This window comes from Paracoccidioides lutzii, assembly GCF_000150705.2.
Source record: "Paracoccidioides lutzii Pb01 unplaced genomic scaffold supercont2.1, whole genome shotgun sequence".
Taxonomy (NCBI): Eukaryota; Fungi; Ascomycota; class Eurotiomycetes; order Onygenales; family Ajellomycetaceae; genus Paracoccidioides; species Paracoccidioides lutzii.
The window spans coordinates 173,674-191,315 of record NW_015440947.1 but is presented as its reverse complement, the minus strand read 5'-3'; the positions used below and the strand labels follow the sequence as shown (position 1 = coordinate 191,315).

Here is a 17,642-nt window from a genome sequence, read left to right as displayed (position 1 = left end):
AGCAGTTAGCAACGCGAAGAATCCTTCTTTTGCAGCTCGCATTCGCTCCCTTAACATACAGCCTGATCAATTGCTCAAGCTCTAGCTATATCTTTCTCAGCTGTTAAAGCTTCATTCTGAGCTATAAATGTATGAGCTTGCTTCTTGTTACACCTTTTCTTTTTAACTGCAGCTATTCACTTTTTATTTTTCTTTGCTAAGATGACAGCACTAGCTAACATAATTCCCAAGCAAGCGGATCACAAAATCATCGTATCCCAACGACTAGATTTAAATCAAATTATCTCAACACCACAACACTCAATTAAATTACACTAGGTTGAGGACATCTTATTCTTGTATGACTGAGAGTGTCACAATTGCTGCAGTGTTGTGGAGCTCATTGACATGATGCAGGCTCAGATGACTGAACCTCATGAGATTGAATAACTGTCTGTTCAACAGATGCAGCAGATGAAATAATAAGATTCTAAGCTTCATTCCTAGTTAGGCCTTCTGGGTGTTGAATTTGATGTGGATGAGTAGTTAAATGAGAAGACTTGGGAAATACATTAGTTAACTTATGGTTAGGAATAACTAGTTAGTTAACTAATCTTAGTCAGCCCTCCTCGAATGATGTCACTTTGGGCTTCTCGTTCATTGGGTTGTTCGACTCCAAAATAAAATAAGCTTATTTTAAGATTCACAAGCGAGGACGCGCATACTTCATTTTGAGTACAAGCAAAAGGTAAAAAATGAACGGGAGAGCAAAAGATACCAAACCGATAAGACGACCTTTTGCCCATGATGTCTCTGTGAACAGCTGATGCTGCTCAAGTCAGTGAGGTTGTCCATTCTTCATGCAGTGCTGTGACTCACTTTACGCCATGTTTTGAGTGGGATGTTCGACGCAATAGATGATAGAAATTCGGTAGCACGAGTCACACGGCCATCATCCACACCAGCAATATCATGCTCCTTTTCGTATTTCTGCATCAACTGCATCGTAATCGCACCCAGTGGCTTGGAGTTCTGGGGAGTCTGAGTGGCCGGGAGGTCTACCCATTCTTTGAAACCGGCTGAAACAGATTGCGTTCAAGAACTGCGTTTATCAAGAAGAACAGTTATACGTATCAACTTTTACCTCCCCCTCCTCAGTAACAAGAATGTCGGAAGAGCTCAGGCGCGAGTGTTCCAGCCGCCAGTCTGTCAGATATAGAAGACCATTAAGAATCTTTGACAATGATTAGCAATATATTTATTGGTTCAGGTGTTGCTCAAACTTGCCTGGACTAGAATGGATGCAAGCTCAACCTCATCCGGATAAGCCTCACAGCCAACAATGTGGCTCAGCGAGATGGCGATATTTTCGTGGAGAGTAAAGATGGAACCATCGTACACAAAACAATTCTGTGAGGAGAGAATATTGTGATGCTGGATATGTTGAAGGAGATGAAGCATCTCTTTAACATCCCTGGCCTGGATAGTCCTAATGGCAATCATGCCTGTAGACATCGGTGACGACCTGATCAATTATGCTTCACTGGAGGAATTTTACCGCAGTCAGAGTGGCAGTGCTGCGTGTGAGGTCGGCCGTCTCAGGAAGGGCAGCTACTCTGTGTAGAGGACAGGGGGTCTGACAGGTCATACAGGGCACAATTTCGGAGGGCATTTTAAAAGAATGTTTGATCGAGGGCTATTGATGAGGGTTGTTTGTTTGGGAGAATAAGAATGTGATGTTTGTAGACAAGTTGGTTGTTGATTTGAGAGCAGCAGGTTTCTTGGAGACATTGTTCCCTTTTCATGTTGCTTTGATAACATTCAGGGTTATCAAAATGGAAGACACTGTAGGGAAAGCTGCGACTTGCTACTTGCTTCAAGCAATTTTCCTATCAGTCTGCCAATCAATAACTATACATTTTCGATTTATCATAGGCCTTAAGGTTCATAAATCTCAGAATTTGTGCCAAGGGTAGCGTGTGCTGTAAAATTCCGCGAAAGAACACAGCTAGTTAACTGCATGGGCAATGGGTTGTAACTGTCCCGTGTGCATGCCCTAGACAAATAATATGGCGCTGCAGCCATTCTCTGAGAAATGCCTGCGATATCCCTATCATTACCAATCCGGGAGAATAAAACATGACTAGGAAACACTCCAAGTTATAAATTGAGCATGAATGCTGCATTGGCGACGCCGTTCCTCTGTTGTGTGATAATGGGAAGAAGACCCTGTGATAACGGGGAGTCGAAAACTCAATATCTCCCGAGATCTCCAGAGAAAAATACCCATCTTTCATCCACATCAATCATGACCCAGAGTCGTCCGGCAAGCAAAACATGGACGCAGCGATAGAATGCGAGCTTAGTTTCAGCACGACAGGAGGTGCCATGTATGGACCACCGTCGATCCTTTCGTGACATTCGTCCTAGTCTTAATTTTACGGTTGGTCGGCTCAGGGCGCACCATCACTGCTGCAAATGTGGAAAGATGATTGGCGAGTAATATGCCAGATCTTTTCCATTAAAACAACTACACCTCGCTTATTTGTTCTTTTAGTGATTCCTGTCTCTCATGCCGTGACCGACTGCACGAAGTGGCAAACTCAACAGATACTTACTAAGCCGAATGCAAGCGTGGAAAAGCAATGTGACGAAACTGCCCGTCGACATTTCGCAGATAAATAGTCATATTAAGGCTTTAAAGGCTGAGGAGGTCTGAATTCTTTATTTGAAAGGCCTATGTGGTATGCGCGATCTAGATCTGGCGGAGCACCGAGATTTCATCCGTGCAGCAGTCGAGGGCGAACGTGGAAAAGTTAGGCAGTCCAATGCCGTATTATTCGCGAATGAGCTTCTAACGATACGAAACAATTATCCTCTTCGCAAAGAAAACTGTCTCATATTAGTTGTATTGATCAGGTTCGCGTATGGTTGATCTGGAGCAAGAGAGCTCTCAAGCACAAATAGCTTTCGCTGTACCATACCTAGGAGAGAACTATTTCACAGTACAATCCTCCATAGATAGAATTTTATTGCTATTGCGTTCATCAGATTTGGGATTTGGAGATCTTCGTCCTCATTCAGGTTGTATGCCCGCCGCCTCAAATCAATATAACAAAACAACAATACAGATAGAGAATTCTAACAAAGTATCATAGATATCAGCTATTTGATCTGACTAACATTGATGCTTAAACTACAAAAGAGATATATCTATCATGATTGCAAAATGATAAAAATATATTTACTTAAAAACTCAACAATAATGTGAATATTATAGAAAAATAGAATATCATATAGAAACTTATCCTCGGCATTTGATAATTAACGTAATCAATCACATACCAGATCATATCACCTACCAGATCACCCCCATCATTCTATTTAACAAAATTTCAAATTAAGCAACAACCACAAGGAATTATATATAGAAATTATATAGGATAGACACTTAGATCTGTTGACATTGTCTAATATTATGTCCAGGTGTATTACACTTGCTGCAGGTTGAGGGCCTTCACTTTCTAGTCCCAGGGTTCAAATCCTCAACCCCTTTCTCTGTATATTGATCAGGCTTTTGAAGTCTAGCAGTCCTAGCTAATGCATCTTAAGCTGTTAGAATTCCTTCCTTAGCTATAAAAAACATGATTTCTCTCTCTTTCACTTCTGCCTGGCATTGGCAGCTCTCAGCTCTGTGTTTTCCTTTGTTAATATAGCAGCACTATGCATGGCCAGCTGACATCCCTTCACTAGATGATCAAGAGCTTGATTGGTAGGACTAGAAAGAGTCTCCATATAGTGTTTAATTATGCTGCTCTGTAGCTCCAACTGAGTCACATTATGAGGAGTTTTAGAAGTCCAGAAAAACTGAGATTCATGCACTGACCCAGGGGGGGAAGGAGTATGAAATTGAGTATGAAGTTGAGTAAAGACCTTATCTGAATTGTATGGCACTAGACCTGTGACTTTAAACTCATTTCTTATAGTAATGTCCTTCATGGCCTCCTGCTTAGCTGCTGCATAGCTAATCAGAAATTCCTTCTTATCAATATGATTGATTTCTAATCTCATGCTTTGCTTCATCTTCTTGTCATATGCTTTTTTCAATGATGAAAAGCAGCTCACATCTAGTGACTGCAGTAGATGGGAGAAGTGAGAAGGCATATATAATACTATAATGTCATGATTCGGACAGAACTTGTCAAATTTAACTGTGATATGACTATCATGTTCATTTAAAATTAATAGTCTCTGTGATGGCGTAGAACGGCCGGGCTCCGTCCAGCCTCCTCAACGGCTTAAGGCCACGGGCCGAGGCGATCAGTAATCACAACTGCCTAGGCATTGGCATAGCAACCAACCTCACAATTACCCTACATATGAATAACATATAAATGTGAGAAACAGTACTAAGAAAAAGAGCTATATAAATAGAGCCTTCTCTGAACTCATCTGTTAGAAATTATCTTAGTATTTCATCTAGATAGCTTCTTTAACTGGTAATTAAATATTTATTTCATTTACATCTAGATTAAAGTCTTAACAGTTTCTCTTTATCAATCATATAAATTAGTAAATCTGTTGAATATTTTTTATAATTATGTTAAATCAAATTCATCTATAATTCAGTTCTTCTTATTAATATTAATTGTTTAGTTCTTTGATAGTTACTTATATTATAAGAATTAATAATACTTGTTGTTGAGTATAATTATAAGAGATAAAACTCAGTCTATAACATTGACTACTTCAATCACAGTTACTCATTCAGTATTTTTTAATTATATAATAGATAATTTGTTATCTTTCTCAGCTCTAGTAATCACTCTGACTGTTGAAATAATTCTCATTATAAAGTCAATCTTATTAAAAATGTAAATATTCTTTGATATAATTTCAAACTTCTTTATTATACAATTTATCAAAATAAATTACTTATATAAAATCTTTGAATTCTTACACAGAGCTTGTTGATAGTTATATTTATGTGAGAACTTTATCTTTAATTTAAAATGTTATTGTATAAATTTATTGACTGAACACTCTTTTACAATAGTAGAAGTATTAAATTTATACTTTTCAAAAAGTAGATTAATCATTTCTTGTATAGTCATAATTTGAGAAGACTATTCTCTCTCATTCATGAAAATTATTCATTGAACTAGAGATTCTTCTTTCATAGAGATCAGTTTTTAATTTTTTAATTGAGCATTTGCATGTGTGATTCAACTGCATAGTCTATAGATCAAAAAGAAATTAGAGAACATTATATAACTTAGAAGCAGCTCTAATAGTTGTAATTTACTAAGCTTTATAAGCTTTAATGACTAATAATACTCTGACTTTCTGATTAGAGAAGTCTTTTTAATGAGAGTGATTGACATTTTGAATTTTTTAATAGAGTATGAATGATTTGAATGAAAGTGATCTGATAAATGATATGATTCAGTAGATGATTGATTACATTAAAATAATTAAATAATCTTATTTTTTAATTAAATTAATTTAGTTATTTTTTTTTTTGAAAAATAGTTAACATACATCAGAATTTAGATTTTTATAAAGTGATATACTTATTTATAAATTATATTATTTAATAGTTAATTTTATTCAAGTTGTAGATATTTTTTTTACAATATTTATATTTTTTATAATATTTTTTATTTGATAAAATATTTTTATACAATTTTAAAATTTTTATAATTTTACAATATTAAATAAATTTATTCACTCAATATTGATTCGAAGTCTTAGTTAAGTGTCTTGCTCAGTTGGAAATTATGGTTTAGTTTCATTAGTAAGTTATCCACCCAAAAGATCTGTCTCCGCTCCAATGATAACCATCCTGATATCATCCACCATCTCTCTCACCAACAGGCACTACTAGCTGCAGGGCAGAAGAAGATTCAGCCAGTTATCAAATTATCTGACGGTTTTTCGACACTCGTATGACCACCAACAATTGAAAATCCAGACAACAGCGTCTAGCGTATCGCTACCAGACATGCGCACCGTACAAGTGTTTTCAGGCAGCTCACACCCTGCGTTGACAGAAGCTATCTGTGAACGTCTAGGAACTGTTCCAGCTCAGTGTGAACTACGCAAATTCAGCAATGGAGAAACAAGCGTCAATATAGGTGTTTCCGTGCGGAACCAGGATGTCTTCATTGTCCAGAGCGGGAGCGCCAAAATCAACGACAGCGTTATGGAGTTACTGATCATGATTTCTGCCTGCAAAGGGGGGTCTGCTAAGTCTATTACTGGTATGTAGGTCTTGCATCTATACTCCTCCTTAACTACACGACTACATCCCCCCGGCTTGAACTGTACCCTATGCCCCTGCTAATCTCTTTTGGTTCTGTTACAGCGGTGATGCCGTAGGTTACTGCCTTCTCTTCCCCACTCAATCCCAATACTGCTGACATTCCAGAGTTACTTCCCGTACTCTCGTCAATCGAAGAAGAAAAGTCATCGTGGCTCTATAACAGCACGGATGTTGGCCAATCTGCTCACTGTGGCTGGTGTGGATCATATAATTACAGTGGATTTACATGTATGGACATTCTCTTTTTGGGAAATTTTATCTTTTGGATTCGTTTCCCTTTATTTTATTTTATTTTTTGGTCCTAACCGTTTTGATACCAGGCGTCTCAAATGCAAGGATTTTTCGGGAAACCCGTCGATAACCTCTTTGCTGAGCCCCTAATTGCGCGCTGGATTCGAATGAACGTACCTCGTTGGAACGAAGCGGTTGTAGTCACTAAAAATGCCGGAGGAAGTAAAAGGGTTACGTCCTTGGCTGATTCTCTGAAGTTGAACTTTGGCATCGTGAACACAGACCGGAGGCGTGACAATAAGAACGGGGGGGTTTCAGGCAGCACCACATTTTTCGATTCTCTTGAACATGGTCTTCCCACATCGCGAGATGAATTGGTCCCTGTGGATCATGTTAGCAAATCCGAATATCCGCAGCCGCAGCCTTCTTCGACCGCCGCTCTCGTACAACCATCCCAGCCTACCGTCTCTCCCAGCCCGTTAACTCAAGAAACTTCCGCTAACGAAACTGAGGCGCAGTCATCAAAGTCCACCCGTTCGCTTAGTCCGGCTCAGCATCCTGAAGCATCGTTTTCTGCCCGTCGTCTTTCTGAGCAAGAGGCTGCGTTTGAATACACAGATGAGCGCGCAAGAGAAGTTATTACAGGTAGACTAGTACAGGGACATATTGTAGACGATGACTACCATTCACCCATCCTCTCGTCATGTGCATCTGTTACTAACCTTCATACGGACCGCAATGGCACCGAGTCCTCAGAACCACCCACTCAGGATCCCATGACGCTTTCCTTTATATCCACAACGTCGTCTTTCCAACCTGACCATGCTCTTGGGGGCTCTTTTGATGCTGCTGTTTCCTCTGATGAAGAAGACAATAAACAAGAAATGTCCACTGGAGAAAGGACGATAACCCTTGTTGGTGATGTCAAGGGAAAGACAGTTTTCATCGTGGATGACATGATTGATAAGTGCCTCTCATGGATCGCTGCTGCAGAAACAGTTGTGAAGAAAGGAGGAGCTAAAAAGGTCTATTGCATTGCCACACATGGCCTGTTTGGTATTGAGTCACTGCAGGAGATGGAAGCCTGCGAGTGCATTGATTTCATTGTAGTCACGAATTCGTTCCCAATTCCCACGAAATCGAAGGAGTTGAAAAAGTTAATTGTTATTGATTTATCAGCGCTCCTATCAGAAAGCATAAGACGTCACCATTATGGAGAGAGGTTGGTCTTTGCTAATTCACGGAATAACTCTTTTTCTTTTCTTTTCTTTTCTTTTTTTTCTTTCCTTTCCCCTTTTACCTATTGTAAACGCTGACTGACTGATATTCACCAGTATCTCCTCTCTTTTCCAAAATCACGATTAGCCATCTTGGGGTTACCTTTTGCGCACTCCTTTCTGCATCCGTCTTTTACATCGATGATGTAGCCTATCACCACCCGGGTTTGCCACCTGCCAGCCGTTGCAGGCGTCCAGCTAAATGGTCTAAATTTATTTTTTCCTTCTGAGCGTTATCCCCCGACAACATACTCTTTCTAGTTATGCGGTTTGTGTTCAGATGACAGTTCTGCTATCTCAGGCCGCTACGTAGACTATTTCAATTAAGTTATGTATGATTACGTATCAATTCCAGATATCCATTACTTTTCCCCACCAAACTCACTGCGCATACCCTCCCCTCCATTTCATCTATTACCATATACCTTTTAGGGACAAAATAGCACGCAAACAAAGTGGTTTGATGTCCATCATACACTGGTGGTCACTTCGTTCATACAAGACGTGACCTAACTCTCCAGACGGCACGGCACGAAGCGAAAGTTACAATTTCTCGCCACGTCCTTTGAAAGATTCTTGTTTCACTTCGATTGATTGGCATCAGAGCAACCAATCATGGTATCTTTTCAGTTTTGCAACCGATTTCCCACCCTTTTCTGCCCGATTTTCGTTTCCATCCCTTCCTTTCGTATGCATGCGTGCCGTTCACCATTTCCCTTATACGATTTGACGTACGTGCTTTTCCACACAACCGTGGCGAGGTTTTTTTTTTCTTTTATTTTTTTTAAAAAATAGAGAAAGCAAACAAAAGAAGAAAACAAATAAAAATAAAATCATGGAAATTACATACCAACGATGCAGAACCGTGAAAGGGTACTGCAAGGACATCTGGCAAGAAAAAATGGGTTATTTATATCCCTATAACTTTTCTTGATATTCCCACAAAGATTGTTCTTAACGGAGCGTTGGCAGATCAAACCAATTGCCGATCCAATTCTTTTCTTTTTTATGAGGAACAGTATTGGGTTAGGAATGGAGACGGCATGCACGACTCAGACTTTTCCCCTTAGTGGAATTCCTCTGTTGCGGCTTTTTATCGCTTTTTGCCTCATTCTCTACTGTCTCCTTTCTATTCTCCAATTCCACTCCTGCTTTCACTTCTCTTTGGAACTTTTTTCTTCTCCTTTCTTCGCTTTTACCTGAATATCTCTGTTCATGTTCTATGAGTTGGGGACGTTCGGGGGGAGAGCTGCGGGGAATTAAATCACAAGGGCTGGGTTGGTTTGGGATGAGGAATGGGGCTGTGGAGGGAGCAAAGGACAAGGAAGGCTGTAACTCGATTTGTTTTATACCCAGATGAAGAAGTCCGAACGTTCATCTTAGATATTGTATCTCGTCCTGTCTCCGACATTACTCTTCGATCCTTACATTTTTATTTATTGTAAGTCATATACTTCTATGTACTTCAGTAGATGGAAGGGATACATTTTGTTATAATGGATTGCTTTACCTGTTGCTTCTTCGGATGATATGTACCTTGAACCCTCCGGTTTCTTGCCATTTCCGCGGTCTAACATGCCGAACGCATCTAATATTATTCTATGCAACACTGCAATTAAATCAGGAGCGAAAGAGCCGAAACAAAAGGATATCCCTGCCTTGAAAAATAATTTTTTTCCAACATGTGGATGTATGGTGCCATTGTGTTCGTCGCCCTGCAGCTTTTTGTCCAGCTTTCCCCTCCTTTTCAAATAATTGCCTTATGTTGGGGCAACTGGTGTCGGTGAAGCTTTTAGCGACGAAATAACTTGATTAGTCAATGCATCGGGTAGTAAAGGGTTAGATACAAAAAAAGAAAGCCGGGGAGGACAATAGACGGAAGGAGACCACAAAAATGGTAATTGGTATCTGCTCGCCACTTTGCCATTTCCATTCTCTTCTTGATTTGAGCCAAGTTCAACAGATGGACAGATGGACCGTGCCTTGAGTTTGAACTAGTAAATAAATAAGACAATGCATGGGCCACATGGGGGGAAAAAGCAACGTGCAGCCTCTGGTGCCACAATTCATTCAGTCCCGTGGGATGACGAAACCCATTGGCTCATGGCTTCCATTAGTTATTGCTTGGTCTGAGACTCGGAGCTGGACGCAAGAGCTGCCCACCAATGCGAGTCGCGTCAACTGGCTGTTAATCAGGATGACATTGAGACGGAACGATGTTCCTCTCTTGAATTCCATACCTATGTGCTAGTAGCTCGACATGAAAATTGTGGAGAAAAGGTTTAGCGAAGTGGGTATGAATGTTTTCTTGTTTTAGACCTAAAGCTGGAAGAAAGAGGGGTTTTGATCACCATACCATCGTGCGCTCACACTAATTGGTATAAGATATTCGTATCCATGACTGCTATTCCTGCGGTGGTCTTCTGCAGCTGATTTGGGCTGCAATATGGCTGGATAGGTATTTCCAGCGAATGGAGGAGAGTTAAAATGGCAGGTTGTCCCCAAAGCTCTATGTTTGGGCGCTTTGAGAGACCGAGACCAAGTTATGTTCATGAAGGTGCACGTAGTCTGCAGGACATATCGTCACAACCATGATAGTATCATTTTAGGGAGAATGGACATTGCTAGGGGTTGTTCTCGAAAAATTTCTGGTAGAAAAACAAGGCGTTCTTTTGCCAGCGAACTAAAATTAAAGGGGGTGGATATAAAAAGGAAAAAGGAAGAAAGCGAAGCATAGAGCAAAGAGTTGTTACGAGCACGTAGATAGAAAGCTCAAACAAAAATAACATCAAAGTTGAGCGGTGGCCCATTTAGGCAGACCAGACAAGGCCGCATAGCCGCGCTATGACTCCCATCATCCTATGAGGCACGCGTCGAATCTAATGTGGACTTTTTTGCATGGGTGGCGTTATACTACGCCAGCACTGAATCGGGCGGCGGGTATCTTGCCAGCACTGCATCGTGGCGTAAAAAGCTAAAAATTTGTGATTGGGTCGGCATGCGGTCGGCATGCTGGCCGGATGATAGACATCGATCGCAGCAAGCTTTTCAGCTTTGGAAAACTTGGGTGAGAGGAGCCCGGGCGTCAAGGTGTTGCTGAACATGTGCACATGGAGCTATTTTGAAAGGCGTTTAATTAAAGACATCCCATTATATTCAGTGTTCACTCGGACCCCTCGATGAGTTTTCACAGGCTGGACCATAAATAGGAGCAGTTAGGCTGGCAAACAGCAGATTCAGATGACCAATGCGGGGTTGCATGACGAGATTGGTCTTCACATCGAAGCTTTGATTGGTTGGGCATAAATTAAGAATTTCTGAGCTTGCTGACGCAGGGAGGCAGAATCCAGTGGAGAACAGATCTTATCCAGCTCGCACAGGCCCCGATAGGGGCTTTCGAGTTCACCTTCTCCAGATTGATTTGATTCGGTACATTGTAGACGGTCTGGGCCAAAGGCTTGATTTAGGCCAGCTAAAGGGATCAGCACTCTAGAAATTGGGTTAGGGTCAGTTAATGGGCGAAAAAGAACCTGTATCTCGATCCTTTTTTTCTTTTGCTTTCTTTTTGGATTCGGGCCTATTCAATCATCTTGTTCCCTGCTCTCCTTGATTGGGGCCAGATTAGAAATACATTCGAAGGACACAATCAGGCTGGTGTATGTGGTTATCTGCGAGTGAGCCATGTGCCCGATTTCAATTCTCCTCGCATGATAGAGGGTTGATTTTGCATCAATGGTTGATGGGAAGATTGTTATCGGGTTCGAAAATATAACATAATTTCACAGCGGAGAAAGCCGGCGCAAGTTGGGCTTTCCAGCAATGACTGCTACTAAGCTCTCCCCCCCACCACAGTTCATGATAGCTATATATAGTTCTTTGACCTCGTATCCTTAACAAGAGTCTTATCATCATCCATTTTGCAGTCCACCTAGAGCTTGCATATCCTGCCAATTGACAATTGGAACCATGTACCCTTGATGTGAGAGATTTCGCTGTGATGCCTGTTGTGGGGGCAAGTTCAGGTGGCCAGAATTCGATTCAGTCACCCAATTCCCTAGAAAAACTCCAGATTGTTGGAGTGCTCAGACATAGTTACCACTCTCGTATTTAAAGTGGATTGACAAAGCCTGAACTACTAAATAACCTTCACGGCAAGTCTTTTGTAGTCTCTGGAAACTTTGTTTGACCGATATATTCCACCCAGGGAATGTTAACAGCCAACGAATAATATCACGAGTTGGAACCCTTGTATGCCGCTGCATATAGGTGGATAGTTAATATTACCTTCCTAGGAGCCGCTCAGCGGAGCAATGGCGGCTAGTTGCCACGTTACCAGGAGTGGACCCGTGCATGCCTTGCGCGCCGTCTAAGGTCGTTCATGGCATACGCGCTCGCCCAACTAACTGCGGAGCGGGATGCAGACAAAGGGAGAGAGGAGGGCCGCCGTCTATATACCAAGATATTGATGGTGACGAGGTATTTATGGTCAGGGTCGATTGTGGAGCTTAACTATGACTCTGTGCGCTTGAGTGAAGATCTTGTGAAGTTTCCCTGTTGGGCTGTTCAGGTCACGTGAATCTAGAAGCGGGAATAATAGAGAAAGCTGGTGAAGGGAAGATTTTCTCAGAGAGAGAGAGAGAGGATGGTCGGCATACGCTGATTGACTTGGGGGATTAGATATGTGATGTGTCCCATTTCCTATATGTGACCACGTCTCCCTGAGCTGAGAAGAGTTCTAGGTAAAGACAACCACCTCCAAGATTGGCACAAGCCAGAAATCCAATTGCGGTTCCCGTTGATACAATTTCTTTATAAACGCATAAGCCTTGGAGCGAGGCCCGCACAGACCACACAGCCGCTTGCGCCTGTTGGCAAGCGATTTTGGCGATGCTAGCAGGGCACCGAAACCCTGGAAGGTCAATTTTGACGACAGGAGAGGTGTTTTTATGACCTTGTAGCCAGGTAAACCCTTAAGAGCTCTTACTGAATTGCTGGGCCTCAGGCAGGGCGCGCGCCATGTCAGATGCCACTGATCGTCCTGGCGTGATAACCTCGGTGATGCTGAGCGAATGGTAACTAACTAGTTAGTTAACTAACTTCTCTCGTAAAAGCAAAAGTAAATGCAAAAGTAAAAGCAAAAGCAAAAGCAAAAGCAAAAGCAAAAGCAAAAGCAAACACACGGCTAGCCGTGTAGAAGCACCCGGCGGATGGGGTGTCGGAACAATCGCCTCGTAATTGGCAGAGCTGCTGGATGAGGCTGGACACCCGATCAGGAAATGCACGGCTGGTTCCGCCTCTCGTTCTGTATGGGCGGTAACTATCAACAGCTTCTCACTTCCCTTCTTTGTCACCACGGAGGGACTCATCTTTGAAGCCCAACGAGCCTGTGATAACGCTAATGATAGTGGTTTCAACGACGGAAGAAGAGAAAGGGGAGGAGGAGACAGACAAGGGTTAAGTAGGAGCCGGAAGGTAGAAACTCAATGAGACTGGTCAAGTTGCGGTATCAGTTTGGCTCCATCATAGCGCACGCTAAGATTATCTAGCACCCCGCCGTCGCCTATTTAAAAAGGGTCCTCTCACTGGCCAGTCCCAAGTCCAGAGAGGGTGTTGTCCCGGTCTCCTGGTTCGTGGGCTGCAGTTCTATCTAGTGGGCAGATCAAGCCTACGGTGCCTGGACGTTTCAGACCGCAGATAGTTCCCATATTGTGATAGTTACTGCCAAGTGAGGTATGGGGGACCGTGATCCCAGATTCTTTCCTTCTGGCCAGAGACGGGCATTTCTCGCAAATCTTGCGGTTATCACTTGTATCGTGCCAGGCTCACCGAATTTGCTAGAGTTTGTGGATCCAACCATGGATGGCGCCGTCGAGGTATTTCATTCAAACAGAAACTCTATCTAGGACCGAACGGCTGCCCTGAAATTTGATCAATGATAGCTTGCTGCTTGCGCTTCCCATGCGGCTCCCTTTTGAATCCCAATGATCGCTATAAAAAATAGGCATATTCCTTCACTTTGACTTTGCTTACTTCTTTCCAAGCACCAATTGTATCGTCAGCAACTTTCCACCTCAAAATAGGCACTTTCATTATCCGTGATCAGTTGTCTCTCATTGGTCTTCACGTTCATTCTCTGGCATCTTGCCCATCAATTGACGATCGGGGAGTTACGTAACAGAGGAGGAAAGACAAAGACAGAGATTCAGTATTTACGCTGCTGGATTTAATCTACTTGATTTCTGGAAACATTCTCTGAAAGCCGTCAACTGTTTGACAGTTTTTCTCCCGGATTTTACTGTCACACCAACTGTCCCTGTTGGCTCCTACCGATCAATATCTTCAAGAACAATCGACTCCACCGCCAAAGACCAGTTCTTCGTGCAGGGTGACGGGAAGTTACAAGCCAACAGAGATCATCGAATTCATCTCCTCTCTACGGGTAATACTCCGCCAAAATATCACTTCCTCAAATACATCTTCGAACAACCATCTCTAGTTTGGCACAACATATTCAAGTTCACTTCCCAATCTCCTCGATCCAGCGTTGGTGAATAAGAATATTATTGTTCGTGCGCCATAAATCCCAAATCGGCTTCCCTTCCTGCAGTTCTCAGCGCCTCGTCTTCGTTGGAATCCCTCAAGACTGGAACGACCCACAGAACTAAGTTGACTAGCCTATAGGGGCACAGCAACGAGACCCGAAGACCGGAGCGTCGGGAATTCTGGCCCTGCAGAGTGACCCATCGAATCAAAAAAACGATTCGTCTGCTGCGCCAAACCACGCGATCTAATAGTCCAATCATCGTGCTTGTTAATCAAAAATCCGAAATCTGATCGCCTATCAGCTTTCCCCAACCAAAAAACCCCCAAACAATCCCAACCAGGAGCTAGTAGCGGCTTGGCTATAGCCAGGTACAAATTACACATATCTCAAACGATGGCCTGTCCTCATCATTGGGCGGTCATTCAGAGCCCAGTTGGTGGACTCATGCAATGGTATTGTCACTTTTGCACTTCTGGGCCATTTATTGCTGCCTGGCAGTGTAAACTCTGTCTTGCGGTTAAATGCAATAGTTGCCATCAAAAACAACAAATGAGATTCGTCATGGTTAACTGACCGGCCAGCTAGAGAGGGACTTCACTATTTTTAAGGGCCTGTTTTCCTCTGTTCTCATGAATTGAGCATGTTTTCCCTACCTTAAGACACTTACTATTTTTTCTTATTTATTCCCATTCTTATTTCCATGTTTCTTTCCTTGTTTCCTTCATTTTTACTCACTCATTTATTGTTCTTTTCCCCTTTTTTCCCCTTTTTCCCCTTTTTTTTATTTCTATTTTTTTTGAAGGGAGGGTTTCGCATTGCAGCGAAGATCATAACGTGGAGGTGTGGATTTAATTAGCTTTCTATTTTCCCTCGTAACCAACTAACGCTAGTTTACTCCTTGCTTGCTTACTATTGTTATTATATCATTTTGGTGCTGAAGTTGACCATGTCGACTGAACACAAGCATGATAACAATTAATAATGGATGATATATGCATGTCATAAACGAATTCTGGAGTCTGGGACCACGCTATGTTAGATCCAAGTATCGTTGGGAACAAGCCAGCCTAGAGTTCTATATTCTCGGAAAGCAAAGCATCGGAACTGATGTAAAAAGGAAGGGCGCAAGAGCTCGGGAGGGAGACGATCATTGTGCATGAAGTAAGTGGAAACATTATGTCCTTCATCCCAAGTGTTTGTTGTATGTATTGTATATATATACATGAAGTTCTTTATGACCCAGCTTCCGCATATCGTCGGGTTTTGCTTGATATTCTCCTACTTACAGGATTGTAACACTCCGTCCTGTATTAGATAAATAAAAAGCTTGATGTGAGAGTGATTGCACTGACAAACACCTTCCTAGCAATGAAACGGCCAACGCTTCTCAAATGCCTCTATATCTTCATCACATTTCAAGTATCTCCACATGATATGCACCTTTACCTCCTTCAGTTCTGTCATCAGAGCCTCATAATTCGCGTGTTCTATTATCCCCTTTTCCGGCCACCGATCTTCAAGCTTCTCTTTGGTTATATTCAGTACCTTGATTCCTTCATCATCACACTCGACATCTTTTTCAATCTCTGCAACCTCTTCAGCTAAGAATTAAAGGGAAAACTCGGTAACTGAGGACCATTCATCCCGAGCATCGAGCAGTAACGCTCGAAAGTAAACTTCATCAAAAACAGAGATGTTCCGAGCAAGATTGAGTAAATGGCCAGCCGTGAATTGCGGAATTGAAATGTCTCATACTGGTCAGGATTTTACCTTTCACCATCATCCGCCATGCCACCATGATCGCCCTATCATGGTACCTTTTGCTGACAAGCTTCCTTTCTGCTTGGTTGATATCTTTGGTGTCTAGAACAGGGGCGCTAAGGTTATTTCCTATATCAGGGGTCTTCGTAGCCCAAGAACGCCGTGCCTAAAGATTAGTCATATAGGGGCATGACATCCATTGACTGCCAGTCAATCATAGCAACGGTCTCGGTCCATTTCTCCGGGTTCATGTGAATGTTCTCGTAGTGCAGATCGTTGCGCCAAAGGGTGGTTTTTATTGAGCTCTGGTTCAGATGGTAACAACAGTGGAAGAATTTGCGAGCACGAGTCAAGCGCAGCGAGTTTCTTGGAGTAGGTAGGCACATACAACCCGGGGATGTGCATCACCACAAGTTGTTTCGGCAACCCTTGGAAAGTTTCAACTGCAATCCTTTCTCAAAGAACGGCCGCTCTGCAGTAGTCAAGCACAGAACTCCCTACATCCCAGCTTTAGTAAGTAGTGGGTTAACAGTTTGCAGAATTCCACCTCTGAAATACTGCGCTCTGCTGCGTATAGTGAGAATATCACTCTAGTCCAGAATACTCACTTCAGAGAACGTCACACTCCAGAACATCTCAAGAACACACTGTTAGTTAAGCTACTTATGTTTAAGGATTTTCAGCTTTTATATTTTAAAGAGTGTTCTACTAATCTATATTTGCTTGGTAATAATTCAGACAACTGCAAGCTATGTTGGTCTTTGGACACCGTTGACAATTTTGGAACTTGAGCTTCGCGAGGTGTGAATACATAATGGGGTATGTAACGTGATCAACCACCCAACGCCCGTTTACACCCAACGCCCGCTCAAATCTTCATTTTTCATTCATCTTTAACCACCCACAACATGCACCATGAAGCAGTTATAAAAGCCACAATTGATGATTTGAACACGCAATTAATGCCTAATTACACTGAAACTGCTAAAAAATATGGAATCAGCTGATATACATTGTCAAGGCATTATAGAGGTGTTCAAATGTCAAGAAAGGAAGCAAGCTCTATCCACTGCAAAGCTCTCACTGATTCACAAGAAAAACAGCTCCTTTTTCATATCAATCAATTGGCAGATCACAGTTTCTTTTGTATGCTTTAAATTCTTCATAATCTTGTTGTTGAGATTCTAAAAACATTTATTGAAGTCAACTGAGTGACTCAGTTCTGCAAGTGTCACAAGAATGTGATCAAGTTGCTCTATCTGTAAAATATCAATCAAAAACACAAGATTGCAGACAATTCTGCATACTTCAAGCATTATTTTAATTTTGTAATAGATTTCTTTCTTATATTACTTTTTTAATTCTCATCTTGCTAATTTATCTTAATTTTTCAGCTGCAGATAAAAATTATGAAATGTAATTTTGAATCTGTGAATATCTACAACTTTGATGAGAAAGAATTTTTATTAGAATTCATTCACATTCTCAAATATATTGTATTGATTAATTCACTTAAATCAGATCA

The 17,642-nt window shown here is 41.8% G+C and overlaps 5 protein-coding genes across 5 annotated transcripts; 2 read left to right on the top strand and 3 right to left on the bottom strand.

Annotated features, from left to right (window-relative positions):
- Positions 1–837: 837 nt before the first annotated feature.
- On the bottom strand, positions 838–1,494 carry PAAG_00045 (hypothetical protein; the record flags this gene model as incomplete). The annotated part of the gene is made up of 3 exons (XM_015843884.1): positions 838–1,058; positions 1,102–1,213; positions 1,294–1,494. The coding sequence occupies 3 exons, from the start codon at positions 1,492–1,494 to the stop codon at positions 838–840; spliced, it is 534 nt and encodes a 177-aa protein (XP_015700219.1).
- Positions 1,495–5,983: 4,489 nt separating this feature from the next.
- PAAG_00043 (ribose-phosphate pyrophosphokinase) lies at positions 5,984–7,900 on the top strand (the record flags this gene model as incomplete). The annotated part of the gene is made up of 4 exons (XM_015843883.1): positions 5,984–6,246; positions 6,412–6,532; positions 6,625–7,757; positions 7,870–7,900. 4 exons carry the CDS (start codon positions 5,984–5,986, stop codon positions 7,898–7,900), a joined length of 1,548 nt encoding a protein of 515 aa, XP_015700218.1.
- A 4,647-nt stretch (positions 7,901–12,547) lies between these two features.
- PAAG_00042 (hypothetical protein) lies at positions 12,548–13,178 on the bottom strand (the record flags this gene model as incomplete). The annotated part of the gene is made up of 2 exons (XM_002797457.2): positions 12,548–12,873; positions 12,989–13,178. 2 exons carry the CDS (start codon positions 13,176–13,178, stop codon positions 12,548–12,550), a joined length of 516 nt encoding a protein of 171 aa, XP_002797503.2.
- Positions 13,179–13,544: 366 nt separating this feature from the next.
- Positions 13,545–14,603, top strand: PAAG_00041 (hypothetical protein; the record flags this gene model as incomplete). Its single annotated transcript, XM_002797456.2, has 4 exons — positions 13,545–13,685; positions 13,814–13,907; positions 13,991–14,359; positions 14,494–14,603. 4 exons carry the CDS (start codon positions 13,545–13,547, stop codon positions 14,601–14,603), a joined length of 714 nt encoding a protein of 237 aa, XP_002797502.2.
- Positions 14,604–15,718: 1,115 nt separating this feature from the next.
- On the bottom strand, positions 15,719–16,503 carry PAAG_00040 (hypothetical protein; the record flags this gene model as incomplete). Its single annotated transcript, XM_015843882.1, has 3 exons — positions 15,719–15,957; positions 16,112–16,283; positions 16,312–16,503. 3 exons carry the CDS (start codon positions 16,501–16,503, stop codon positions 15,719–15,721), a joined length of 603 nt encoding a protein of 200 aa, XP_015700217.1.
- Between the last annotated feature and the right edge of the window lie 1,139 nt (positions 16,504–17,642).